Genomic DNA, 27938 nt, shown 5'->3' with positions numbered 1-27938 from the left:
CTGGATCTCTGGGGAAGTTGACAGTAGCATAGTGGAGACAGGATGGATCTCTGGGGAAGTTGACAGTGGCAGAGTGGAGACAGGCTGGATCTCTGAGGAAGTTGACAGTAGTATAGTGGAGACAGGCTGGATCTCTGGGGAAGTTGACAGTAGCATAGTGGAGACAGGCTGGATCTCTGGGGTAGTTGACAGTAGCATAGTGGAGACAGGATGGATCTCTGGGGAAGTTGACAGTAGTATAATGGAGACAGGCTGGATCTCTGGGGAAGTTGACAGTAGTATAATGGAGACAGGCTGGATCTCTGGGGAAGTTGGCAGTAGCATAGTGGAGACAGGCTGGATCTCTGGGGAAGTTGACAGTAGCATAGTGGAGTCAGGCTGGATCTCTGGTGAAGTTGACAGTAGCATAGTGGAGACAGGCTGGATCTCTGGAGAAGTTGACAGTAGTATAGTGGAGACAGGCTGGATCTCTGGTGAAGTTGACAGTATCATAGTGGAGTCAGGCTGGATCTCTGGGGAAGTTGTCAGTAGTATAGTGGAGACAGGCTGGATCTCTGGGGAAGTTGACAGTAGCATAGTGGAGACATGCTGGATCTCTGGGGAAGTTGACAGTAGTATAGTGGAGACAGGCTGGATCTCAGGGGAAGTTGTCAGTAGTATAGGTCACATTGTCTGAAACCTCTGTAGACGGACCAACTTTGAAGTGGATGTCATCTCGACGAGGATTGGTTGCGTTGGTATAGATGGTGGTGATGTCACAGGCTGTATCTGGGTTCTGATTGGTTGCTGTGGCGTAGATGGGGTTAGTGATGGTTCCTGTGTCTGGATCTTGGTTGGTTGTCATGGAGTCAGACACCAACAGTCTGGCAGAGTGTTTGGATGCTGAAGAGGGAAACAAAGATGTTATTTAGAAAAATCTATATTTATTTTTTACATATGTTAATTTTTTTAATAATGATTGTGTGTGACAACTAGTGTACCTGTTGGTCTCCTGTCTCTGTCTCTCCTCTGTATGAAGAACATGAACAGCAGCAGACCCAGCAGTAGTAGAACAACACCCAGAACAACACCAGAGAACATCACAACACCTAGAACACCCAGAACAACACCAGAGAACATCACAACACCTAGAACACCCAGAACAACACCAGAGAACTTCACATCTCCTAGAACACCCAGAGACAGTACTCAGGCATAATGTAACAGTGATGCTACATTTAGCTTGTCTCTACTGTACTGTACCTCTGGGTTTCTACCATTTCAGACGGAGGGAGGAGGGAAGACAACATTAGACAGAGAAACAGGTGGTGTTGAGGAGAGCAGAACATAGAGAGGAAATGTCAATGAGATATCAATAGTCACAGTCAGATCATTCAATCTAATATCAAGTATCAGGCAAAGTCAATGTGTTGTTAATGTGGTTCAATGTTATTCACTGTCTGGAGGTGGAAGATGTCATGACTAGTTTCCACCACAAGGCGGTGTATCTTTAGATTCATATTTGTAGTTTATGAGGACAGGATGCTTGGTAGTTGTAGTCCATGTTACCGTACGGTATTTTTTTAAATGTTACAATATGATTCTTGGTAGTTGTAGTTTATATCTCAGGGTCATGTGGTGCTGAGGGTTCATTATGTTACCGTGATGCTGTTGTTACCTTGTGTTCTAGTCATGTCTGTGGTGGTGATGCTGTTGTTACCTTGTGTTCTAGTCATGTCTGTGGTGGTGATGCTGTTGTTACCTAGTGTTCTAGTCATGTCTGTGGTGGTGATGCTGTTGTTACCTTGTGTTCTAGTCATGTCTGTGGTGGTGATGCTGTTGTTACCTTGTGTTCTAGCCATGTCTGTGGTGGTGATTCTGTTGTTACCTTGTGTTCTAGTCATGTCTGTGGTGATGCTGTTGTTACCTAGTGTTCTAGTCATGTCTGTGGTGGTGATGCTGTTGTTACCTTGTGTTCTAGTCATGTCTGTGGTGGTGATGCTGTTGTTACCTTGTGTTCTAGTCATGTCTGTGGTGATGCTGTTGTTACCTAGTGTTCTAGTCATGTCTGTGGTGGTGATGCTGCTGTTACCTAGTGTTCTAGTCATGTCTGTGGTGGTGATGCTGTTGTTACCTTGTGTTCTAGTCATGTCTGTGGTGGTGATGCTGTTGTTACCTAGTGTTCTAGTCATGTATGTGGTGGTGATGCTGTTGTTACCTTGTGTTCTAGTCATGTCTGTGGTGGTGATGCTGTTGTTACCTTGTGTTCTAGTCATGTCTGTGGTGGTGATGCTGTTGTTACCTAGTGTTCTAGTCATGTCTGTGGTGGTGATGCTGTTGTTACCTTGTGGTCTAGTCATGTCTGTGGTGGTGATGCTGTTGTTACCTTGTGTTCTAGTCATGTCTGTGGATACTGTTCCATTGGTCCTATCTGTTGGAACATAATGAGTCAAATAAATAAGGTAGAGAGAGAGAGAGAGAGAGAGAGAGAGAGAGAGAGAGAGAGAGAGAGAGAGAGAGAGAGAGAGAGAGAGAGAGAGAGAGAGAGAGAGAGAGAGAGAGAGAGAGAGAGAGAGAGAGAGAGAGAGAGAGAGAGAGAGAGAGAGAGAGAGAGAGAGAGAGAGAGAGAGAGAGAGAGAGAGAGAGAGAGAATGCGCCTGCGTACTCGTTTACGTGTGTGGTTTGGGGTGGGTGTTTCTGAGACTGAAAGTAGTACCCACTCTGTGTGTTTCAGAGGAAGTGGTGTGAACCTTGACCTACAATGACTGTAACTACTAGTCTCTCAATACAGAACCTCTCTGAGTAGTTACAATACTAAAGATAATGACTATAACTACTAGTCTCTCAATACAGCACCTCTCTGAGTTCTGTTACAATACTAAAGATAATGACTATAACTACTAGTGTCTCAATACAGAACCTCTCTGAGTATTTACAATACTAAAGATAATGACTATAACTACTAGTCTCTCAATACAGCACCTCTCTGAGTTCTGTTACAATACTAAAGATAATGACTATAACTACTAGTGTCTCAATACAGAACCTCTCTGAGTTCTGTTACAACACTAAAGATAATGACTATAACTACTAGTCTCTCAATACAGAACCTCTCTGAGTAGTTACAATACTAAAGATAATGACTATAACTACTAGTCTCTCAATACAGCACCTCTCTGAGTTCTGTTACAACACTAAAGATAATGACTATAACTACTAGTCTCTCAATACAGAACCTGTCTGAGTAGTTACAATACTAAAGATAATGACTATAACTACTAGTCTCTCAATACAGCACCTTTCTGAGTAGTTACAACACTAAAGATAATGACTATTACTACTAGTCTCTCAATACAGAACCTCTCTTAGTAGTTACAATACTAAAGATAATGACTATAACTACTAGTCTCTCAATACAGCACCTTTCTGAGTAGTTACAACACTAAAGATAATGACTATAACTACTAGTCTCTCAATACAGCACCTTTCTGAGTAGTTACAACACTAAAGATAATAACTATAACTACTAGTGTCTCAATACAGCACCTTTCTGAGTAGTTACAACACTAAAGATAATGACTATAACTACTAGTCTCTCAAAACAGAACCTCTCTTAGTAGTTACAATACTAAAGATAATGACTGAACAGGTTATAGGGACTAAATGACAAGGGTTAATATTAGTGACTTGGGGAGAGGGCGGTGTGGAGATGAGATGTGATAGGGGGAGAGGAGAGGAGGAGGCGTGAGAGGGAGATGTGAGGGGGGGGGGAGAGGGCGGTGTGGAGATGAGATGTGATAGGGGGAGAGGAGAGGAGGAGGCGTGAGAGGGAGATGGGAGAGGGGGGTGTGGAGATGAGATGTGATAGGGGGAGAGGAGAGGAGGAGGCGTGAGAGGGAGATGTGAGGGGTGGAGAGGGCGGTGTGGAGATGAGATGTGATAGGGGGAGAGGAGAGGAGGAGGCGTGAGAGAGGGATGTGAGGGGGGAGAGGGCGGTGTGGAGATGAGATGTGAGGGGGGGAGAGGAGGAGGCGTGAGAGGGAGATGTGAGGGGGGGAGAGGGGGAGAGGAGAAGAGGCGACCTGAGAGGGAGAGGAGGAGATGTGAGGTGGGAGAACAAAAGGAAGACAGTAAGAGAGAGAGACGGAGGAGAGGAGAGGAGGGACAAAGATAAATGGAGAGAGAGAGATAAGCGTGTAGGCTTTAGAGAGCAGTTCTACTGAGGGTAATTTACCTGCTGTGGAGTTTGAGGAGTCAGTTGTCATGGTGATGTGTGTTGATGGGTGTGTCGTGGAGAGGAGAGGTCTGGAGGTGATGGAGCCAGGGTTTGGAGGAACAGTAGCTGTAGAGAGAGATAGAGAGTCATGGAGAGAGAGAGAGTGAGAAAAAGAGAGAGAGAACGAAAGAAAAAGAGAAAGAGAGTGAGGGAGAAAGATAGAGAGTGAGGGAGAAAGGTAGAGAGAGAGTGAGTGAGGGAGAAAGGTAGAGAGTGAGGGAGAAAGGTAGAGAGAGAGTGAGTGAGGGAGAAAGGTAGAGAGAGAGAGTGAGTGAGAAAGATAGAGTGAGTGAGGGAGAAAGGTAGAGAGAGAGTGAGTGAGGGAGAAAGGTAGAGAGTGAGGGAGAAAGGTAGAGAGAGAGTGAGTGAGGGAGAAAGGTAGAGAGAGAGAGTGAGTGAGAAAGATAGAGTGAGTGAGGGAGAAAGGTAGAGAGAGAGTGAGTGAGGGAGAAAGGTAGAGAGAGAGAGTGAGTGAGAAAGATAGAGAGAGAGGGAGAAAGATAGAGAGAGTGAGTGAGGGAGAAAGATAGAGAGAGAGGGAGAAAGATAGAGAGAGTGAGTGAGGGAGAAAGATAGAGAGAGAGGGAGAAAGATAGAGAGAGTGAGTGAGGGAGAAAGATAGAGTGAGAGAGTGAGTGAGAAAGATAGAGTGAGTGAGGGAGAAAGGTAGAGAGAGAGAGCGTGAGGGAGAGACACAGAGATATAATGCATCAACACTAATATATAATGTGTAAAATGTAATACTCCACATAAACACACTGATAGAACATCTTCGACACCAACCTCTGTCCACAGTGATCCTGAATTCAGTCTTGTGATACCACCACCATGTGTTTATTTCACACCAGTAGGTCCCTGAATCCTCTAGGACCAGGTTAGTGATGGTCACAGTGAAGACTCTTCTCTCTGTGTCGTCATACAGAGAGAATCTCCCTTTATGAGTCACCGCTGGGTGCTGATGGGTTTGGGTTTTGATCACATCAACCCGGTAGGCCCAGATCCCTTTAGAGAGGTACTTCTGGTGTGTCTCAAACCCCCGGGCATAAGGACACTGAATGATATCATTTCCTCCTTCTGTCCCTCTCTTTGTGATCACTCCTGACACCACACAGATCACAGCTATGAAACAACCAAAGAAACACATTCACATCATCTCTACAATAACAGTTGCCATAGTCATCATGTTTCACAGACAGTCAGGTAAGGGAGATAGTTGAGTGACAGATAGAGAATGTTAAATAATCTGGGACTGAGTGGTACAGTACATTTATGTGTTCAGGACTACAGCAAAACAGTAAAACAGTGTTGAAGGATAAAGTACAGTATTGATCACTGTAGCGTACAATGATACATGCCAAGAATTATGTGCTGTGTTCAGTGAGTTACACAGTTCAATATGGGGTGTGTATTAATGTAATATATTCTAATAGTACTCACCACAGAGGAGGCTGATGTTGACAGACATCATATTCCTCATTCTTCTCTCTGGCTTCCCTCCTATGTTGTACAAATTATACTGTTCTCCACTCACTCAGACTCTCTCCCAGTCCCTCCTAGTAGCTATGAACACAACTCTAACCATGTTTAAGAGTTCTGGTAGCTGTTTAGTCCAGTCTCTCCCTCTCTCCCTCCCTCCCTCCCTCCCTCCCTCCCTCCCTCCCTCGATTGTAATCGTCAGTTCCTCTTTCTCTACTGTATGTTGATATCTGGGGTTTTCTTTCATGTCAGTGTTTTTTTTAGACAAACATTCTCACACACACTTATATTTGGGTGTTTGTTTGAATAAATATACATGAATATGGACACTTGGTTAAGTTTATCTTAAATTATACAATGGGTGGGTATAATCCTTGATGCTGATTGGTTAAAACCTCATTCCAGCCGGTGTCTATTTCACAAGTTACCACCAGCTAAAGCTCTGATGTTGAAATGCCTATTTACGCTCTTCCGTCTCACTGCGCAATTCACTATCTCATCAGCCCAGCCAGGCAATTTATAAACTTGACCTCCACTGTAAAAAGCATCTAGACATTATTTCACATTTGTTTTAGACTAGCAATTGGTTTTCAACAGTGGAGATGTGCATAAACCTTGCTGTCTGTCTCTCTGACATTTCCAACATTGTTTCAATATTGAAATTCGATCTCCAGCTGTAACGATCTGGGTGTAGTGGGTGCGAAGTCAGGCGCAGGAAACAGAGAGTTCAGTAGTAGTGCTATTTAATGCACAAACGGCAAACATAAGCCACCCCACGAAAACACAGGGCGCACACAAAAACAAATGCCCCAAACACGGGGACTAAAACAGTCCAGCAAAACCCACGAACAGGAAACACGTTCACCTCAAACGTGCACAAATGTCACCCAAACAATCCCGCACAAAGAGCAGGCGGGCCGGCTGGCTAATAAAACCCAACTAATCACCACATAAACAACAGGTGTAACCAATAAACACATAAGGAGGGGGAGGAAAGAATCAGTGGCAGCTAGTAGGCCGGTGACGACAACCGCCGAGCGCCACCCGAACGGGAAGGGGAGCCACCTTCGGTAGGCGTCGTGACACCAGCTGTCACATCATAATGAACGTGTAGCAGTTGGGAGTCGGGACAAGACAGGCAGGCGGGCATCTATTCTCAGACGGTCAAAATCATGAATTTGCATCATGTTCATGGATATTTACAAATAAATGTCAATAGAAAACTGGTCAAAAGAAATACAGATCGTTTGCAGTCTTTCCAGCTTCAGTTTGAAGTGATTGTGTTATCTGTGTGGTTGGCTAGCCCCTCTGAACAACAGTGTCCTGATGAGAGAGCACATGTTCTATGCCAGGAGAAATCCTGCCTCATTAGATCATTGTTATGGATGTATCCAAATAAATGTCACTAGAAAACAGCTTAAACAAATGCAGCTACTCTGCTGCTATTCTGGCTGCACTGCTCGACGTGACTGTAGTTGGCTAGCTACCAAGTTGGCTAGCTACCAAGCAACCATAGTTGGCTAGCTACCAAGGAAGGGATCAGAACGTTACCAGCCAGTATGGCAATAGAACATTTAGAACCAATGACTGGGTCACGTCCATAGATACAGAACAAGAACACTGAATGACTGGGTCGCGTCCATAGATAAAGAACAAGAACACTGAATGACTGGGTCGCGTCCATAGATAAAGAACAAGAACACTGAATGACTGGGTCGCGTCCATAGATAAAGAACAAGAACACTGAACGACTGTGTCGCGTCCATAGATACAGAGCAAGAACACTGAACGACTGTGTCGTGTCAATAGATACAGAACATAAAGACTGAACGACTGGGTCAAACGACCGATAGAACAAACGACCAGCTGGCTTGGGTAGCAACCCTAGATTTGTGTCTGGACTATTATCTTGAGGAAGGATGAAATAGTATAAATTAATTCATCAAAATAATTTTTTTAATTAAACCATGTAAATCATTATTTGTTTAACAACACCCATGGCAGTATATCCTCAGACCTAACAACACCCATGGCAGTATATCCTCAGACCAAACAACACCCATGGCAGTATATCCTCAGACCAAACAACACCCATGGCAGTATATCCTCAGACCTAACAACACCCATGGCAGTATATCCTCAGACCAAACAACACCCATGGCAGTATATCCTCAGATCTAACAACACCCATGGCAGTATATCCTCAGACCTAACAACACCCATGGCAGTATATCCTCAGACCTAACAACACCCATGGCAGTATATCCTCAGACCAAACAACACCCATGGCAGTATACCCTCAGACCAAACAACACCCATGGCAGTATATCCTCAGACCAAACAACACCCATGGCAGTATATCCTCAGACCTAACAACACCCATGGCAGTATATCCACAGACCAAACAACACCCATGGCAGTATATCCTCAGACCAAACAACACCCATGGCAGTATATCCTCAGACCAAACAACACCCATGGCAGTATATCCTCAGACCTAACAACACCCATGGCAGTATATCCTCAGACCAAACAACACCCATGGCAGTATATCCTCAGACCAAACAACACCCATGGCAGTATATCCTCAGACCAAACAACACCCATGGCAGTATATCATCAGACCAAACAACACCCATGGCAGTATATCCTCAGACCAAACAACACCCATGGCAGTATATCCTCAGACCAAACAACACCCATGGCAGTATATCCTCAGACCAAACAACACCCATGGCAGTATATCCTCAGACCAAACAACACCCATGGCAGTATATCCTCAGACCAAACAACACCCATGGCAGTATATCCTCAGACCTAACAACACCCATGGCAGTATATTCTCAGACCTAACAACACCCATGGCAGTATATCCTCAGACCTAACAACACCCATGGCAGTATATCCTCAGACCAAACAACACCCATGGCAGAATATCCTCAGACCAAAAAACACCCATGGTAGTATATCCTCAGACCTAACAACACCCATGGCAGTATATCCTCAGACCTAACAACACCCATGGCAGTATATCCTCAGACCTAACAACACCCATGGCAGCATATCCTCAGACCAAACAACACACATGGCAGTATATCCTCAGACCAAACAACACCCATGACAGTATATCCTCAGACCAAACAACACCCATGACAGTATATCCTCAGACCAAACAACACCCATGGCAGTATATCCTCAGACCAAAGAACACCCATGGCAGTATATCCTCAGACCTAACAACACCCATGGCAGTATATCCTCAGACCAAACAACACCCATGACAGTATATCCTCAGACCTAACAACACCCATGGCAGTATATCCTCATGACATCCTCCAAACACCGGCTACTCGGGCATTATCAATTAAAAAGTGTGAGCGCGCAAACACACACACACACAGACACACACACACACACACACACACACACACACAGACACACAACCACACAGACACAGACACACACAGACACACACACAGACACACACAGACACACACAGACACACAGACACACACAGACACACACACACAGACACACACAGACACACACACACACACACTCACACACAGACACACACACACACACAGACACACACACACACACACACACACACAAACTGGGGAGGTTGCTAACAATGGAGTATATAACAGAGTCTGGGGGGTTACTAACACTGAAGTATATAACAGAGTCTGGGGGGGTTACTAACACTGGAGTGTATAATAGAGTCTGGGGGGGGGGTTACTAACACTGGAGTATATAACAGGGTCTGGAGGGGTTACTAATACTGGAGTATATAACAGAGTCTGGGGGGGTTACTAACACTGGAGTATATAACAGAGTCTGGGGGAGTTACTAACACTGGAGTATATAACAGAGTCTGGGGGGGGTACTAACACTGGAGTATATAACAGAGTCTGGGGGGGTTACTAACACTGGAGTATATACCAGAGTCTGGGGGGGTTACTAACACTGGAGTATATAACAGAGTCTGGGGGGGTTACTAACACTGGAGTATATACCAGAGTCTGGGGGGGTTACTAACACTGGAGTATATAACAGAGTCTGGGGGGGTACTAACACTGGAGTATATAACAGAGTCTGGGGGGGTTACTAACACTGGAGTATATAACAGAGTCTGGGGGGGGTTACTAACACTGGAGTATATAACAGAGTCTGGGAGGGTTACTAACACTGGAGTATATAACAGAGTCTGGGGGGGGTTACTAACACTGGAGTATATAACATAGTCTGGGGGGTTACTAACACTGGAGTATATAACAGAGTCTGGGGGGTGGGGGGGGGTTACTAACACTGGAGTATATAACAGAGTCTGGGGGGGGTTACTAACACTGGAGTATATAACAGAGTCTGGGGGGTTACTAACACTGGAGTATATAACAGAGTCTGGGGGGTGGGGGGGGTTACTAACACTGGAGTATATAACAGAGTCTGGGGGGGGTTACTAACACTGGAGTATATAACAGAGTCTGGGGGGGGTTACTAACACTGGAGTATATAACAGAGTCTGGGGGGTTACTAACACTGGAGAATATAACAGAGTCTGGGGGGTGGGGGGGTTACTAACACTGGAGTATATAACAGAGTCTGGGGGGGGTTACTAACACTGGAGTATATAACAGAGTCTGGGGGGGGTTACTAACACTGGAGTATATTACAGAGTTTGAGGGGGGGGGGTTACTAACACTGGAGTATATAACAGAGTCTGGGGGGGGTTACTAACACTGGAGTATATAACAGAGTCTGGGGGGGGTTACTAACACTGGAGTATATAACAGAGTCTGGGGGGGGGGGGGGTTACTAACACTGGAGTATATATCAGAGTCTGGGGGGGTTACTAACACTGGAGTATATATCGGAGTCTGGGGGGGTTACTAACACTGGAGTATATAACAGAGTCTGGGGGGGTTACTAACACTGGAGTATATATCGGAGTCTGGGGGGGTTACTAACACTGGAGTATATAACAGAGTCTGGGGGGGTTACTAACACTGGAGTATATAACAGAGTCTGGGGGGGGTAATAACACTGGAGTATATATCGGAGTCTGGGGGGGGGGGGGGGGTTACTAACATTGGAGTATATAACAGAGTCTGGGGGGGTTACTAACATTGGAGTATATAACAGAGTCTGGGGGGGTTACTAACATTGGAGTATATAACAGAGTCTGTGGGGGGGGGGGGGGTTACTAACATTGGAGTATATAACAGAGTCTGGGGGGGTTACTAACATTGGAGTATATAACAGAGTCTGGGGGGGTTACTAACATTGGAGTATATAACAGAGGCTGTGGGGGGGGGGGGGGGGGGGGGTTACTAACACTGGAGTATATAACAGAGTCTGGGGGGGTTACTAATACTGGAGTATATAACAGAGTCTGGGGGGTGGGGGGGGGGTTACTAACACTGGAGTATATAACAGAGTCTGGGGGGGGGGGGGTTACTAACACTGGAGTATATAACAGAGTCTGGGGGGGGTACTAACACTGGAGTATATATCAGAGTCTGGGGGGGGGGGGGTTACTAACACTGGAGTATATACCAGAGTCTGGGGGGGTTACTAACACTGGAGTATATACCAGAGTCTGGGGGGGTTACTAACACTGGAGTATATACCAGAGTCTGGGGGGGGTTACTAACACTGGAGTATATAACAGAGTCTGGGGGGGGGGGGGGTTACTAACACTGGAGTATATACCAGAGTCTGGCGGGTTACTAACACTGGAGTATATAACAGAGTCTGGGGGGGGGTTACTAACACTGGAGTATATAACAGAGTCTGTGGGGGGGGGGGGGTTACTAACACTGGAGTATATAACAGAGTCTGGCGGGTTACTAACACTGGAGTATATAACAGAGTCTGGGGGGGGGTTACTAACACTGGAGTATATAACAGAGTCTGGTGGGGTTACTAACACTGGAGTATATAACAGAGTCTGGGTGGTTACTAACACTGGAGTATATAACAGAGTCTGGGTGGTTACTAACACTGGAGTATATAACAGAGTCTGGGTGGTTACTAACACTGGAGTATATATCAGAGTCTGGGTGGTTACTAACACTGGAGTATATAACAGAGTCTGGGGGGGGGGTTACTAACACTGGAGTATATAACAGAGTCTGTGGGGGGGGGGGGGGGTTACTAACACTGGAGTATATAACAGAGTCTGTGGGGGGGGGGGGGGTTACTAACACTGGAGTATATAACAGAGTCTGTGGGGGGTTACTAACACTGGAGTATATAACAGAGTCTGTGGGGGGGGGGGGGGGTTACTAACACTGGAGTATATAACAGAGTCTGTGGGGTTACTAACACTGGAGTATATAACAGAGTCTGTGGGGGGGGGGGGGGGTTACTAACACTGGAGTATATAACAGAGTCTGTGGGGGGGGGGGGGGTTACTAACACTGGAGTATATAACAGAGTCTGTGGGGGGTTACTAACACTGGAGTATATAACAGAGTCTGTGGGGGGTTACTAACACTGGAGTATATAACAGAGTCTGTGGGGGGGGGGGGGGGTTACTAACACTGGAGTATATAACAGAGTCTGTGGGGGGGGGGGGGGGGTTACTAACATTGGAGTATATAACAGAGTCTGTGGGGGGGGGGGGGGTTACTAACACTGGAGTATATAACAGAGTCTGTGGGGGGGGGGGGTTACTAACACTGGAGTATATAACAGAGTCTGGGGGGTTACTAACACTGGAGTATATAACAGAGTCTGGGGGTTTACTAACATTGGAGTATATAACAGAGTCTGTGGGGGGGGTACTAACACTGGAGTATATAACAGAGTCTGTGGGGGGGGGGGGGTTACTAACACTGGAGTATATAACAGAGTCTGGGGGGTTACTAACACTGGAGTATATAACAGAGTCTGGGGGGTTACTAACATTGGAGTATATAACAGAGTCTGTGGGGGGGGTACTAACACTGGAGTATATAACAGAGTCTGTGGGGGGGGGGGGGTTACTAACATTGGAGTATGTAACAGAGTCTGGGGGGTTACTAACACTGGAGTATATAACAGAGTCTGGGGGGGTTACTAACACTGGAGTATATAACAGAGTCTGGGGGGGTTACTAACACTGGAGTATATAACAGAGTCTGGGGGGGGTTACTAACACTGGAGTATATAACAGAGTCTGGGGGGGTTACTAACACTGGAGTATATAACAGAGTCTGGGGGGGTTACTAACACTGGAGTATATAACAGAGTCTGGGGGGGGTTACTAACACTGGAGTATATAACAGAGTCTGTGGGGGGGGGGGGGGGGGGGGGGTTACTATCACTGGAGTATATAACAGAGTCTGGGGGGGGGGGGGGGTTACTAACACTGGAGTATATAACAGAGTCTGGGGGGGGGTTACTAACACTGGAGTATATAACAGAGTCTGGGGGGGTTACTAACACTGGAGTATATAACAGAGTCTGTGGGGGGGGGGGGGGGTTACTATCACTGGAGTATATATCAGAGTCTGGGGGGGGGGGGGGGGGTACTAACACTGGAGTATATACCCACACACTTTCCCTCACACACACACTCTCGCTCTCTCTGTTTCTCTCTGTCTCACACACATACACACTCTCTTTCTGTTTCTCTCTGTCTCACACACATACACACACACTCTCCCTCACACACACTCTCTCTCTCTCTCTGTCACGCTCTCCCTCACACACACACTCTCTCTCTCTCTGTCTCTCTCTGTCTCACACACATACACACACACTCTCCTTCACACACACATACTCTCTCTCTCTGTTTCTCTCTGTCTCACACACATACACACACACTCTCCTTCACACTGTGGCAAAATGCAAAAAATATCGGACCCCTCCCTCAGTGGCCGGTCCAGTTCCAGGGCCACATTCATGGACTCTAAGGCCATCTGTTGACTGGGGGATAAAATAAGACATCGCCACAACAGCAGGTGACCAGCAGAGGGAGCCAAATGCATGTGAAATACAAGTACTGGGAATTAAACAAGAACCAACCTATAGGAAGACTGAGGAGGCGTGTTATGAACCGACCAACCAAGACGACGCCCCAATCAGTGCTAGAGGACCTAACTTTGGACTAAGTGCAACCATACGTAATGCAATGGCACTCTGTGTTGAGATGCACTCCCGAACATCTTTCCCCAAACTGAGTGTCTAGAAGAGGTATAAAAGGAGGAGAGATCAGTGCCTAGGCATGATCCTCTACCCATGTGATTTGGACATCATAGAGAATCATCAGACCAGGTAAATTACTTTTACTATACTCTGTTTGTATTGACTACTTTGAACTCAAGGCGCGAGCATACTATAGACTGGTATTTCTTAAAGAATTGTGTTGTACTACGCATCTCGATAAAAATAATAAGTGAACAAGATTGTGCACGAGAGAACTTCGCCCCTCAACAATGCGAGGTGAGGAGAACTCTTGATAGCAACAACGTTCCATCTCTGGTGTGTCAGTAACAATCGCAGTTCGGCAAGAGTGAAAAAGCCCAGGAATAGTTAAAGCCTCGTAGCAGCCAAAGGTCGATAAGAAGGAATCAATATCTAAACAGTAGGCAGTAAAAACCGTAGGACATTCAGACTAAATAAGAAGATTATAGTAGTATAAACAGCAGAAGGCTGCAGAAATATTACTACTCTTATAGAGACCAGTGGAAGGACCGAGGGAATAGAGCGTCAAGGTAAATATTACTAGTCTTATAGAGACCAGTTCCGGGAAGGACCGAGGGAATAGAGCGTCAAGGTAAATATATGGGTGTTTGCTTTGCTTAAAGAGTCAGAAAGAAGTGTGTTGAGCTTTTTAAAAATATGACGTGGCATAGCATAGCGCATTAAGGATTGATTGAGCATTATTGATGTATTGGGACTGTAGAACCATTGAATTGTAATATTGTGTATAAAGACCAAAAAAGATTGACTTAATAAAAGCTTGAGACTTTGACAACTAGGCCAGATTAACGGTCTGGAGAGCAAACGCCTTTGACACTCTCACGGAACAGAAAGTGACCCTGGTTATAGGTTAAAGTGATTGCACTAAAGAATATTTCATTGTGTGGACAATAATATATCTTTGGACAAGTCAATGCATATAACAATACTAGTTTCCCAGTGACTACTAGCTGACGAGCATAATAACTAACAGAAGATTAGTTATTAGGTATTGATATATAAAGAGAAGAGGACCCAGGGTTAGGGAGTATAGGAAGAGTCTATAAACATAAAGTAATAAAGTCCTCATCTATCCAAGACCCCACACTAGACCGGGAAATAAGGGAGTGACAACGTGAACGAAGGAACAAACCCAACTCACGCGAAGGGCCATTACGAATACATAGAAGAGTTGGTGGGGCCGCTGTTACACCGAAGTGACTAAAATCCTAAAGTACTCTGCCCAGCCAAAGGCCCCTGTTACACCGAAGTGACTAAAATCCTAAAGTACTCTGCCCAGCCAGAGGCCCCTGTTACACCGAAGTGACTAAAATCCTAAAGTACTCTGCCCAGCCAGAGGCCCCTGTTACACCGAAGTGACTAAAATCCTAAAGTACTCTGCCCAGCCAGAGGCCCCTGTTACACCGAAGTGACTAAAATCCTAAAGTACTCTGCCCAGCCAGAGGCCCCTGTTACACCGAAGTGACTAAAATCCTAAAGTACTCTGCCCAGCCAGAGGCCCCTGTTACACCGAAGTGACTAAAATCCTAAAGTACTCTGCCCAGCCAGAGGCCCCTGTTACACCGAAGTGACTAAAATCCTAAAGTACTCTGCCCAGCCAGAGGCCCCTGTTACACCGAAGTGACTAAAATCCTAAAGTACTCTGCCCAGCCAAAGGCCCCTGTTACACCGAAGTGACTAAAATCCTAAAGTACTCTGCCCAGCCAGAGGCCCCTGTTACACCGAAGTGACTAAAATCCTAAAGTACTCTGCCCAGCCAAAGGCCCCTGTTACACCGAAGTGACTAAAATCCTAAAGTACTCTGCCCAGCCAGAGGCCCCTGTTACACCGAAGTGACTAAAATCCTAAAGTACTCTGCCCAGCCAGAGGCCCCTGTTACACCGAAGTGACTAAAATCCTAAAGTACTCTGCCCAGCCAGAGGCCCCTGTTACACCGAAGTGACTAAAATCCTAAAGTACTCTGCCCAGCCAGAGGCCCCTGTTACACCGAAGTGACTAAAATCCTAAAGTACTCTGCCCAGCCAGAGGCCCCTGTTACACCGAAGTGACTAAAATCCTAAAGTACTCTGCCCAGCCAGAGGCCCCTGTTACACCGAAGTGACTAAAATCCTAAAGTACTCTGCCCAGCCAGAGGCCCCTGTTACACCGAAGTGACTAAAATCCTAAAGTACTCTGCCCAGCCAGAGGACGGGATAGAGGCTTTTGCTGCAGGTGACGGGCAAAAGTCAGCACCGTGACAACACTCACTCTCTCTGTTTCTCTCTGTCTCACACATATAGGAATTATGAAATTCCCGTGACAAGTACCTTCACTACACCCTACACTGCTCCTGTTACAGTACCTTCCCTACACCCTACACTGCTCCTGTTACAGTACCTTCACTACACCCTACACTACTCCTGTTACAGTACCTTCACTACACCCTAACCTACTCCTGTTACAGTACCTTCCCTACACCGTACAGTACTGCTGTCACACTACGAGTCTGCTCTCTCTGTGGTGTGTCAGTCTGGCGGTTCAAGTCTAGAAGACTCTTCCTCTTTCTTTACATGTGCACAAACACACTGACAAACACACACTACAAACACACACTACAAACACAATACAAACACACACTACAAACACACTACAAACACACACTACGAACACACACACACACATAAACACGCACTTTACTATTTTGATAAAATGCACAGTGTACAGTGCCTTGCGAAAGTATTCGGCCCCCTTGAACTTTGCGACCTTTTGCCACATTTCAGGCTTCAAACATAAAGATATAAAACTGTATTTGTGAAGAATCAACAACAAGTGGGACACAATCATGAAGTGGAACGACATTTCTTGGATATTTCAAACTTTTTTAACAAATCAAAAACTGAAAAATTGGGCGTGCAAAATTATTCAGCCCCTTTACTTTCAGTGCAGCAAACTCTCTCCAGAAGTTCAGTGAGGATCTCTGAATGATCCAATGTTGACCTAAATGACTAATGATGATAAATACAATCCACCTGTGTGTAATCAAGTCTCCGTATAAATGCACCTGCACTGTGATAGTCTCAGAGGTCCGTTAAAAGCGCAGAGAGCATCATGAAGAACAAGGAACACACCAGGCAGGTCCGAGATACTGTTGTGAAGAAGTTTAAAGCCGGATTTGGATACAAAAAGATTTCCCAAGCTTTAAACATCCCAAGGAGCACTGTGCAAGCGATAATATTGAAATGGATGGAGTATCAGACCACTGCAAATCTACCAAGACCTGGCTGTCCCTCTAAACTTTCAGCTCATACAAGGAGAAGACTGATCAGAGATGCAGCCAAGAGGCCCATGATCACTCTGGATGAACTGCAGAGATCTACAGCTGAGGTGGGAGACTCTGTCCATAGGACAACAATCAGTCGTATATTGCACAAATCTGGCCTTTATGGAAAAGTGGCAAGAAGAAAGCCATTTCTTAAAGATATCCATAACACAGCTCATCACCCTGAACACACCATCCCCACTGTCAAACATGGTGGTGGCAGCATCATGGTTTGGGCCTGCTTTTCTTCAGCAGGGACAGGGAAGATGGTTCAAATTGATGGGAAGATGGATGGAGCCAAATACAGGACCATTCTGGAAGAACCTGATGGAGTCTGCAAAAGACCTGAGACTGGGACGGAGATTTGTCTTCCAACAAGACAATGATCCAAAACATAAAGCAAAATCTACATTGGAATGGTTCAAAAATAAACATATCCAGGTGTTAGAATGGCCAAGTCAAAGTCCAGACCTGAATCCAATCGAGAATCTGTGGAAAGAACTGAAAACTGCTGTTCACAAATGCTCTCCATCCAACCTCACTGAGCTCGAGCTGTTTTGCAAGGAGGAATGGGAAAAAATGTCAGTCTCTCGATGTGCAAAACTGATAGAGACATACCCCAAGCGACTTACAGCTGTAATAGCAGCAAAAGGTGGCGCTACAAAGTATTAACTTAAGGGGGCTGAATAATTTTGCACGCCCAATTTTTCAGTTTGTGATTTGTTAAAAAAGTTTGAAATATCCAATAAATGTCGTTCCACTTCATGATTGTGTCCCACTTGTTGTTGATTCTTCACAAAAAAATACAGTTTTATATCTTTATGTTTGAAGCCTGAAATGTGGCAAAAGGTCGCAAAGTTCAAGGGGGCCAAATACTTTCGCAAGGCACTGTACACAATAGATATGTAAATCTCAAAGGTAGAACTGACTATTATGGTATTACTGTCTTCATTATTATAACAGACTAAATGAAGACAAGATTTGACAAAACACATAGTTCATATTTACACAAATATTTACAATAATGTTGGTTGACTTTCACAAAATCATATTTTATATAGATTATATACAGTAAAACCACATGAGCTGTTTTAATACAATGTGTCAAGGAGGATTTGAAACAGGAAAGGGATTGTTTTTTTTATGTCGTTCCAAGATGGTGGCTCTGTGGTGACAACCCTTTATCTCTCTACAGGGAGCTTCCCTTCATCCCAGATGGCAACTTGTTCTCTATAGAGCACTGCCTTTGACCAGAGTCCATATGGGGGATAGATAATAGGGTGTCATTTGGGACACATCCCTTGTATATATTCTGTAGTGCTACATTATTTTGGGTAGCTGAGCTGTAGAGTAGATGGCGTCTTCTGGGGTGTCTTTAGAGAGGTGTACAGCAGGGTATCTTGTAGATTCTACAGTATCTTTGGGTAGCTGGGCTGTAGAGTAGAGGGCGTCTTCTGGAGTGTCTTTAGAGAGGTGTACAGCAGGGTATCTTGTAGATTCTACAGTATCTTTGGGTAGCTGGGCAGTAGAATAGATGGAATCATCCTGGGTTCCACTGGCTGTTGGAGGACTTGAAGAGACTCTAGAATCTGTAGGTAGATCCCCACTGGAGTAGATGAGAGAAGCTGGGTGATCTGCAGTAGAATATGGATTTATATTATCTTTGGGAAGTCACAGTAGAATAACATGGCAGGTTAGGATAATTAACGTGGGAGGTTAGTAGAAATAAAATAGCAGGTTAGGAAAATGTACATTGCCATTCAGGATAACTAACGTGGCAGGTTAGGAAAATCAGGTTAAGGTTAGGAAAAGAGTTAGGGTTAGCTAAAATGCTACAAGGAAGCAGCAAGCAGCCACTCAAACAGACATTAAGTGGCCAACAAACTGCCCAATTAGCTGTTAGGTTTCCATAGACCCATTTATGTTACTCCTCCCACTTATTTGTCAACGCCCACTTTCAAACACACTCCACCTATGCAGTTACACATGAATCTGTGGAATACCTGTGGCAGAGCTAGCAGGGTAGGTTGTAGAGGCTTGGCCAGCAGGGTAGGTTGTAGAGGCTTGGCCAGCAGGGTGGGTTGTAGAGGAATGACCAGCAGGGTGGGTTGTAGAGTTGGTAGGTGATTTGACAGTAGAGTAGACTACAGAGATGACCACAGGAAGTGTGTCTGTCTGTCTGTCTGCCTCTCTGATCTCCTCGTACACACAGTCAACCTGCATAGAGAACCAATGACAATTACTACATACATGGTCAATATGGAAAAGAGTGGAGGGCCCTCAGCCAATGTGAGTCAAGGTTCAAACCAAAAAATGTAAATGAAGAACTACATTGTTAATATGGCTGCATTTACACAGGCAGCCCTTTAATTGGCTAAATATATAATCTGATTGGTCAAAAGACCAGTCAAAAGACCAATCATTAAGATCAGAATTGGGCTGCCTGTGTAAACGCAGCCTATGAGTCTGAGAATCCATCATGTGTTGAAACTGAGCTGTTTAATGAACAAGTGTTGTTTGTTGGAGGTTCTTCCTGTTGACAGATCGAGGAATGATAAGAGACTACAGTAGAAACCCACTAGAGGCTGTCGACTCACACACTCAACCCTTAATGTTTAGTTTACCACCTCCCTGTCTATCACCTCTACACTACAAGTTATCATGGACACAAACACACACACACACCCTTGTGTCTCTCACCTCTCCAGTAGGGGCAGGTTGAGTGTTGGATGAGACTGGTGGTGGTGGTGGTGGGGGTGTTCTCCTGGTTCCTCTCCTCTGTCTGTAGAACAGGAGCAGGACCAGTCCTAACACTGTCACCATGACTACCAGACCAGCACTGGTCCACACCATCAGACCTGACCACAGACAGGAGGAGAGACTTTACAGAGTACTGTATATATCATAGATACCATCAGACCTGACCACAGACAGGAGGAGAGACTTTACAGAGTACTTTATATATCATAGATACCATCAGACCTGACCAAGGACAGGAGGAGAGACTTTACAGAGTACTGTATATATCATAGATACCATCAGACCTGACCACAGACAGGAGGAGAGACTTTACAGAGTACTGTATATATCATAGATACCATCAGACCTGACCACAGACAGGAGGAGAGACTTTACAGAGTACTGTATATATCATAGATACCATCAGACCTGACCACAGACAGGAGGAGAGACTTTACAGAGTACTGTATATATCATAGATACCATCAAACCTGACCACAGACAGGAGGAGAGACTTTACAGAGTACTGTATATATCACAGATACCATCAGGCCTGACCACAGACAGGAGGAGAGACTTTACAGAGTACTGTATATATCATAGATACCATCAGACCTGACCACAGACAGGAGGAGAGACTTTACAGAGTACTGTATATATCATAGATACCATCAGACCTGACCACAGACAGGAGGAGAGACTTTGGTGAGTTTGCTAAAATTACCAGATTTTGGCAAACCAGATGCTTTCCAGACTATAAATATCATAGATGGATGGATACAACTGTCATTTGGTCGGTTGGATGGTAGACTGGTGGATATATCAGTCAATAAGATAAGGTAGGTTGGATGGTAGACAGATCAGTCAATAAGATATGGTAGGTTGGATGGTAGACAGATCAGTCAATAAGATATGGTAGGTTGGATGGTAGACAGATCAGTCAATAAGATATGGTAGGTTGGATGGTAGACAGATCAGTCAATAAGATATGGTAGGTTGGATGGTAGACAGATCAGTCAATAAGATATGGTAGGCTGGATGGTAGACAGATCAGTCAATAAGATATGGTAGGTTGGATGGTAGACAGATCAGTCAATAAGATATGGTAGGTTGGATGGTAGACAGATCAGTCAATAAGATATGGTAGGTTGGATGGTAGACAGATCAGTCAATAAGATATGGTAGGTTGGATGGTAGACAGATCAGTCAATAAGATATGGTAGGTTGGATGGTAGTCAGTTGTACAGACAGACAGACAGACAGACAGACAGACAGACAGACAGACAGACAGACAGACAGACAGACAGACAGACAGACAGACAGACAGACAGACAGACAGACAGACAGACAGACAGACAGACAGACAGACAGACAGAGCAGTGAAAATAAAGGTGTGATAAAGGAAGAGACTTCACTATCTTGCTAGTTATGGGATGATAAATATAAAGGAAGAGACTTCACTATCTTGTTAGTTATGGGATGATAAATATAAAGGAAGAGACTTCACTATCTTGCTAGTTATGGGATGATAAATATAAAGGAAGAGACTTCACTATCTTGCTAGTTATGGGATGATAAATATAAAGGAAGAGACTTCACTATCTTGCTAGTTATGGGATGATAAATATAAAGGAAGAGACGTCACTATCTTGCTAGTTATGGGATGATAAATATAAAGGAAGAGACTTCACTATCTTGCTAGTTATGGGATGAGAAATATAAGGGAAGAGACGTCACTATCTTGCTAGTTATGGGATGATAAATATAAAGGAAGAGACTTAAAACCTCTACTGACTCCCCATCCCGCATGCGGGAGCGTAATCATCGCCTGACACTAATTATCCTAACGCAACGGACATAAATATCCCTAGAAAATATTCCTATTCATGAAAATCACAAATGAAATATATTGAGACACAGCTTAGCCTTTTGTTAATCACCCTGTCATCTCAGATTTTCAAAATATGCTTTACAGCCAAAGCTAGACAAGCATTTGTGTAAGTTAAATCGATAGACTAGCATAGCATTTTGTCCAGCTAGCAGCAGGTAACTTGGTCACAGAAATCAGAAAAGCAATCTAATTAAATTGTTTACCTTTGAGCTTCGGATGTTTTCACTCACGAGACTCCCAGTTAGATAGCAAATGTTCCTTTTTTCCAAAAATATTATTTTTGTAGGCGAAATAGCTCTGTTTGTTCTTCACGTTTGGCTGAGAAATCGCCCGGAAATTGCAGTCACGAAAACGGCGAAAAATATTTCAAATTAGCTCCATAATATCGACAGAAACATGGCAAACGTTGTTTATAATCAATCCTCAAGGTGTTTTTCAAATATCTATTCGATAATATATCCATCGGGACAATTCGTTTCTCAGTAGGACCGATTGGAGTAATGGACGGCTATTCTTCAACATAAATGTGTAAAACTACGTCACAATGCTGTAGACACCTTGGGGAATACGTAGAAAGCGTAAGCTGGTTGATAGCACATTCACAGCTCAATAGGGACTCATTGGAACGCAGCGCTTTCAAAACCTGGGGCACTTCCGGATTGGATTTTTCTCAGGCTTTTGCCTGCAACATCAGTTCTATTATACTCACAGACAATATTTTTACAGTTTTGGAAACATGTTTTATATCCTAAGCTGTCAATTATATGCATATTCTAGCATCTTGTCCTGACAAAATATCCCGTTTAAAACGGGAAAGTTTTTTTTCCAAAAATGAAAATACTCCCCCTAGAGTCGCAACTGCATTGCTTTGGGATGACAAATATAAAGGAAGAGACTGAGTAAGATAGTGATCAGAGTAACCATAGCAACAGAGGTCATGGTGTCAGCAGCTGCTTTCCACAAAACCTCAAGTGTTACATCACTTCCTGCATCCCCATGACAACATTAGTCCCTGCTACCACATAATAGAACACCATTATATATTAGGCACCACTGAAATCAGTATACATGAAACTTAACAGCACTCTGTCCTGCAAGAGAGTATTCCTTTTGAGGAGAATCTAGATGAGAGAGAGAGAGTGACAGAGACAGAGACAGCGAGTGAAAAAAGAACGAGAGAGAGAAACAGACAGAGAGAGGTGGGGTGTCAGAGAGAGAGACAGAGACAGAGACAGAGAGAGAAAAAAAGAGAGAGAGACAGAGATAGGGAGGGAGAGTAAAAAAAAGAAAACGAGAGAGAGAGAGAGATACAGACAGAGAGAGGTGGGATGTCAGAGAGAGAGAAAGAAGAGAGAGACAGATAGAGAGAGATAAAGAGAGAGAGAGGTGGGGTGTCAGAGAGAGAGAGAGAGAGAAACAGACAGACAGAGAGAGGTGGGGTGTCAGAGAGAGAGAGAGAGAGGTGGGGTGTCAGAGAGAGAGAGAGAGAGAGAGGTTAGGAAAGAGAGAAAGAGAGAGAGAGAGAGAGAGAGAGGTGGGGTGTCAGAGAGAGAGAGAGAGGTGGGGTGTCAGAGAGAGAGAGAGGCAGAGAGATAGAGACAGAGACATAGAGATAAAGAGAGAGACAGAGAGAGAGATTGAGTGAATAAAGAGAGCAACAGAGAGAGAGAAGTAGTGACATTTGTCCAATGCTTGAACAGGAACAATTGATTTTCAGCATTACAGTATTTCATATCACAACTTATTAGTTAATGTCTAAGATGAGAGATTCATCATACCATCTCTTGATAGGCGACCACTGACGTGGTTTGGGAGGGTTGAGGAGGTGTTTGGGGATGTTGTAGAGAGGTTTGGGATGGTTGAGGAGGTGTTTGGGGATGTTGTAGAGAGGTCTGGGAGGGTTGTGGAGAGATTAGAGGATGTTGTAGAGAGGTCTGGGAGGGTTGTGGAGACATGGCGTCGGGAGGTGACAGTTGAGGTTGTAGAAGTGGGAGGAGCTGTGAGTCAATAGAAAGTACAGATAAACACCAATACTGAAACAACTTCATGTCAGGAAATAAGTCAGGAAGTGAATTACTAGATAACAATTCATCTGGAGTGTTAACTTACCACCTGTAACTGTGAGATTCACATCTTGGAATGTGTCCTTTATCGTTCGTTCCACACCACACCAGTAGGTCCCAGAGTCTGACTTCCTCAGGTTCTTGATGGTCACATAGAAGACTCCATCTCTGTTGTCTTCTATACTGTATCTACCTTGAGATACAGTCTTGCTCCTCTTAGTTTCAACCAGAATGTCTCTACCAGAACATGTCCCCTTGCAGAAGTATTTGTTGTTGTTCCCTGCCAACGTGAACGAGCAGCCGAACATGACATGTCCTCCCACCACTTCCTTCACATTAATGACATCTGACTCCACAACACACAGAGCTGTCAAACAGAAACACACAGTACAGTCACAACTGATGACCTGTGAGATCAATTTTAACCCTGCTCAAATCTAACATTAACCCTGCTCAAATCTAACTTTAACCCTGCTCACATCTAACTTTAACTCTGCTCAAATCTAACTTTAACCCTGCTCAAATCTAACTTTAACCCTGCTCAAATCTAACTTTAACCCTGCTCAAATCTAACTTTAACCTTGCTCAAATCTTACTTTAACCCTGCTCAAATCTAACTTTAACCCTACTCAAATCCTACTTTAACCCTGGATAAATCTTATTTTAACCCTGGATAAACACAGGTAATAGACCAACATGTCAAATCATAGTCTATATTTCACATGCACCGAATACAACAGGTGTAGAACTTACAGTGAAATGCTGAATACAACAGGTGTAGTAGACCTTACAGTGAGATGCTGAATACAACAGGTGTAGTAGACCTTACAGTGAAATGCTGAATACAACAGGTGTAGTAGACCTTACAGTGAAATGCTGAATACAACAGGTGTAGTAGACCTTACAGTGAAATGCTGAATACAACAGGTGTAGTAGACCTTACAGTGAGATGCTGAATACAACAGGTGTAGTAGACCTTACAGTGAAATGCTGAATACAACAGGTGTAGTAGACCTTACAGTGAGATGCTGAATACAACAGCTGTAGTAGACCTTACAGTGAGATGCCGAATACAACAGGTGTAGTAGACCTTACAGTGAGATGCTGAATACAACAGGTGTAGTAGACCTTACAGTGAGATGCTGAATACAACAGCTGTAGTAGACCTTACAGTGAGATGCTGAATACAACAGCTGTAGTAGACCTTACAGTGAAATGCTGAATACAACAGCTGTAGTAGACCTTACAGTGAGATGCTGAATACAACAGCTGTAGTAGACCTTACAGTGAGATGCTGAATACAACAGCTGTAGTAGACCTTACATTGAAATGCTGAATACAACAGGTGTAGAACTTACAGTGAAATGCTGAATACAACAGGTGTAGTAGACCTTACAGTGAAATGCTGAATACAACAGGTGTAGTAGACCTTACAGTGAGATGCTGAATACAACAGGTGTAGTAGACCTTACAGTGAAATGCTGAATACAACAGGTGTAGTAGACCTTACAGTGAGATGCTGAATACAACAGGTGTAGTAGACCTTACAGTGAAATGCTGAATACAACAGCTGTATTAGACCTTACAGTGAAATGCTGAATACAACAGGTGTAGTAGACCTTACAGTGAAATGCTGAATACAACAGGTGTAGTAGACCTTACAGTGAAATGCTGAATACAACAGGTGTAGTAGACCTTACAGTGAAATGCTGAATACAACAGGTGTAGTAGACCTTACTGTGAAATGCTGAATACAACAGGTGTAGTAGAACTTACAGTGAAATTCTGAATACAACAGGTGTAGTAGACCTTACAGTGAAATGCTGAATACAACAGGTGTAGAACTTACAGTGAAATGCTGAATACAACAGGTGTAGAACTTACAGTGAAATGCTGAATACAACATGTGTAGTAGACCTTACAGTGAAATGCTGAATACAACAGGTGTAGTAGACCTTACAGTGAAATGCTGAATACAACAGGTGTAGAACTTACAGTGAAATGCTGAATACAACAGGTGTAGTAGACCTTACAGTGAAATGCTGAATACAACAGGTGTAGTAGACCTTACAGTGAAATGCTGAATACAACAGGTGTAGTAGACCTTACTGTGAAATGCTGAATACAACAGGTGTAGTAGACCTTACAGTGAAATGCTGAATACAACAGGTGTAGTAGACCTTACAGTGAAATGCTGAATACAACAGGTGTAGTAGACCTTACTGTGAAATGCTGAATACAACAGGTGTAGTAGACCTTACAGTGAAATGCTGAATACAACAGGTGTAGTAGACCTTACAGTGAAATGCTGAATACAACAGGTGTAGAACTTACAGTGAAATGCTGAATAAAACAGGTGTAGAACTTACAGTGAAATGCTGAATACAACAGGTGTAGTAGACCTTACAGTGAAATGCTGAATACAACAGGTGTAGTAGACCTTACAGTGAAATGCTGAATACAACAGGTGTAGTAGACCTTACAGTGAAATGCTGAATACAACAGGTGTAGTAGACCTTACAGTGAAATGCTGAATACAACAGCTGTAGTAGACCTTACAGTGAAATGCTGAATACAACAGGTGTAGTAGACCTTACAGTGAAATGCTGAATACAACAGGTGTAGAACTTACAGTGAAATGCTGAATACAACAGGTGTAGTAGACCTTACAGTGAAATGCTGAATACAACAGGTGTAGTAGACCTTACAGTGAAATGCTGAATACAACAGGTGTAGTAGACCTTACTGTGAAATGCTGAATACAACAGGTGTAGTAGACCTTACAGTGAAATGCTGAATACAACAGGTGTAGTAGACCTTACAGTGAAATGCTGAATACAACAGGTGTAGTAGACCTTACTGTGAAATGCTGAATACAACAGGTGTAGTAGACCTTACAGTGAAATGCTGAATACAACAGGTGTAGTAGACCTTACAGTGAAATGCTGAATACAACAGGTGTAGAACTTACAGTGAAATGCTGAATAAAACAGGTGTAGAACTTACAGTGAAATGCTGAATACAACATGTGTAGTAGACCTTACAGTGAAATGCTGAATACAACAGGTGTAGTAGACCTTACAGTGAAATGCTGAATACAACAGGTGTAGAACTTACAGTGAAATGCTGAATACAACAGGTGTAGTAGACCTTACAGTGAAATGCTGAATACAACAGGTGTAGTAGACCTTACAGTGAAATGCTGAATACAACAGGTGTAGTAGACCTTACAGTGAAATGCTGAATACAACAGGTGTAGTAGACCTTACAGTGAAATGCTGAATACAACAGGTGTAGAACTTACAGTGAAATGCTGAATACAACAGGTGTAGTAGACCTTACAGTGAAATGCTGAATACAACAGGTGTAGTAGACCTTACAGTGAAATGCTGAATACAACAGGTGTAGAACTTACAGTGAAATGCTGAATACAACAGCTGTAGTAGACCTCACAGTGAAATGCTGAATACAACAGGTGTAGTAGACCTTACAGTGAAATGCTGAATACAACAGGTGTAGTAGACCTCACAGTGAAATGCTGAATACAACAGGTGTAGTAGACCTTACAGTGAAATGCTGAATACAACAGGTGTAGTAGACCTTACAGTGAAATGCTGAATACAACAGGTGTAGTAGACCTTACAGTGAAATGCTGAATACAACAGGTGTAGTAGACCTTACTGTGAAATGCTGAATACAACAGGTGTAGTAGAACTTACAGTGAAATTCTGAATACAACAGGTGTAGTAGACCTTACAGTGAAATGCTGAATACAACAGGTGTAGAACTTACAGTGAAATGCTGAATACAACAGGTGTAGAACTTACAGTGAAATGCTGAATACAACATGTGTAGTAGACCTTACAGTGAAATGCTGAATACAACAGGTGTAGTAGACCTTACAGTGAAATGCTGAATACAACAGGTGTAGAACTTACAGTGAAATGCTGAATACAACAGGTGTAGTAGACCTTACAGTGAAATGCTGAATACAACAGGTGTAGTAGACCTTACAGTGAAATG

General features: G+C 43.8%; 2 protein-coding genes across 3 annotated transcripts; both read right to left on the bottom strand.

The window, feature by feature from the left end:
* Window positions 1-356: 356 nt before the first annotated feature.
* On the bottom strand, window positions 357-5868 carry LOC118940279 (CMRF35-like molecule 5). 2 transcript variants are annotated; one of them, XM_036948976.1, is made up of 6 exons: window positions 5693-5868; window positions 5039-5374; window positions 4214-4321; window positions 2366-2410; window positions 981-1088; window positions 357-882 (listed from the first exon to the last, which is right to left on the bottom strand). In XM_036948976.1, the coding sequence occupies exons 1-6, from the start codon at window positions 5730-5732 to the stop codon at window positions 638-640; spliced, it is 882 nt and encodes a 293-aa protein (XP_036804871.1). In that variant the 5' UTR covers window positions 5733-5868; the 3' UTR covers window positions 357-637. The 2 variants fall into 2 exon arrangements, 1 of the variants encoding a protein (XP_036804871.1); XR_005036816.1 differs by having other exon boundaries at window positions 866-882; window positions 981-2410.
* A 12381-nt stretch (window positions 5869-18249) lies between these two features.
* On the bottom strand, window positions 18250-24279 carry LOC110485394 (mucin-5AC). The gene is made up of 5 exons (XM_036948974.1): window positions 23962-24279; window positions 23631-23849; window positions 19923-20080; window positions 19226-19439; window positions 18250-18856 (listed from the first exon to the last, which is right to left on the bottom strand). The coding sequence occupies exons 1-5, from the start codon at window positions 24221-24223 to the stop codon at window positions 18543-18545; spliced, it is 1167 nt and encodes a 388-aa protein (XP_036804869.1). The 5' UTR covers window positions 24224-24279; the 3' UTR covers window positions 18250-18542.
* Between the last annotated feature and the right edge of the window lie 3659 nt (window positions 24280-27938).

The sequence above is a fragment of the Oncorhynchus mykiss genome, chromosome 17, assembly GCF_013265735.2.
Source record: "Oncorhynchus mykiss isolate Arlee chromosome 17, USDA_OmykA_1.1, whole genome shotgun sequence".
Taxonomy (NCBI): domain Eukaryota; kingdom Metazoa; phylum Chordata; class Actinopteri; order Salmoniformes; family Salmonidae; genus Oncorhynchus; species Oncorhynchus mykiss.
Note: the sequence above shows the minus strand (reverse complement) of the source record. Positions and strands in the feature narration are given on the sequence as shown.

Bases quoted from the DNA above. Each gene is read 5' to 3' on its own strand.
- LOC118940279 (XM_036948976.1), bottom strand. From the start codon at position 5,732: ATGAGGAATATGATGTCTGTCAACATCAGCCTCCTCTGTG. The intron at 1,089-2,365 runs GTAACAACAGCA...TGGGTGTTCTAG, and splicing joins AGACATGACTAGAACACAAG to GTGTTGTGATGTTCTCTGGT. The intron at 883-980 runs GTACACTAGTTG...TTCCCTCTTCAG, and splicing joins CAGAGACAGGAGACCAACAG to CATCCAAACACTCTGCCAGA.
- LOC110485394 (XM_036948974.1), bottom strand. From the start codon at position 24,223: ATGTTCGGCTGCTCGTTCACGTTGGCAGGGAACAACAACAAATACTTC. The intron at 23,850-23,961 runs GTAAGTTAACAC...ATTGACTCACAG, and splicing joins GAATCTCACAGTTACAGGTG to CTCCTCCCACTTCTACAACC. The intron at 19,440-19,922 runs GTGAGAGACACA...TTCTCTATGCAG, and splicing joins AACCTGCCCCTACTGGAGAG to GTTGACTGTGTGTACGAGGA.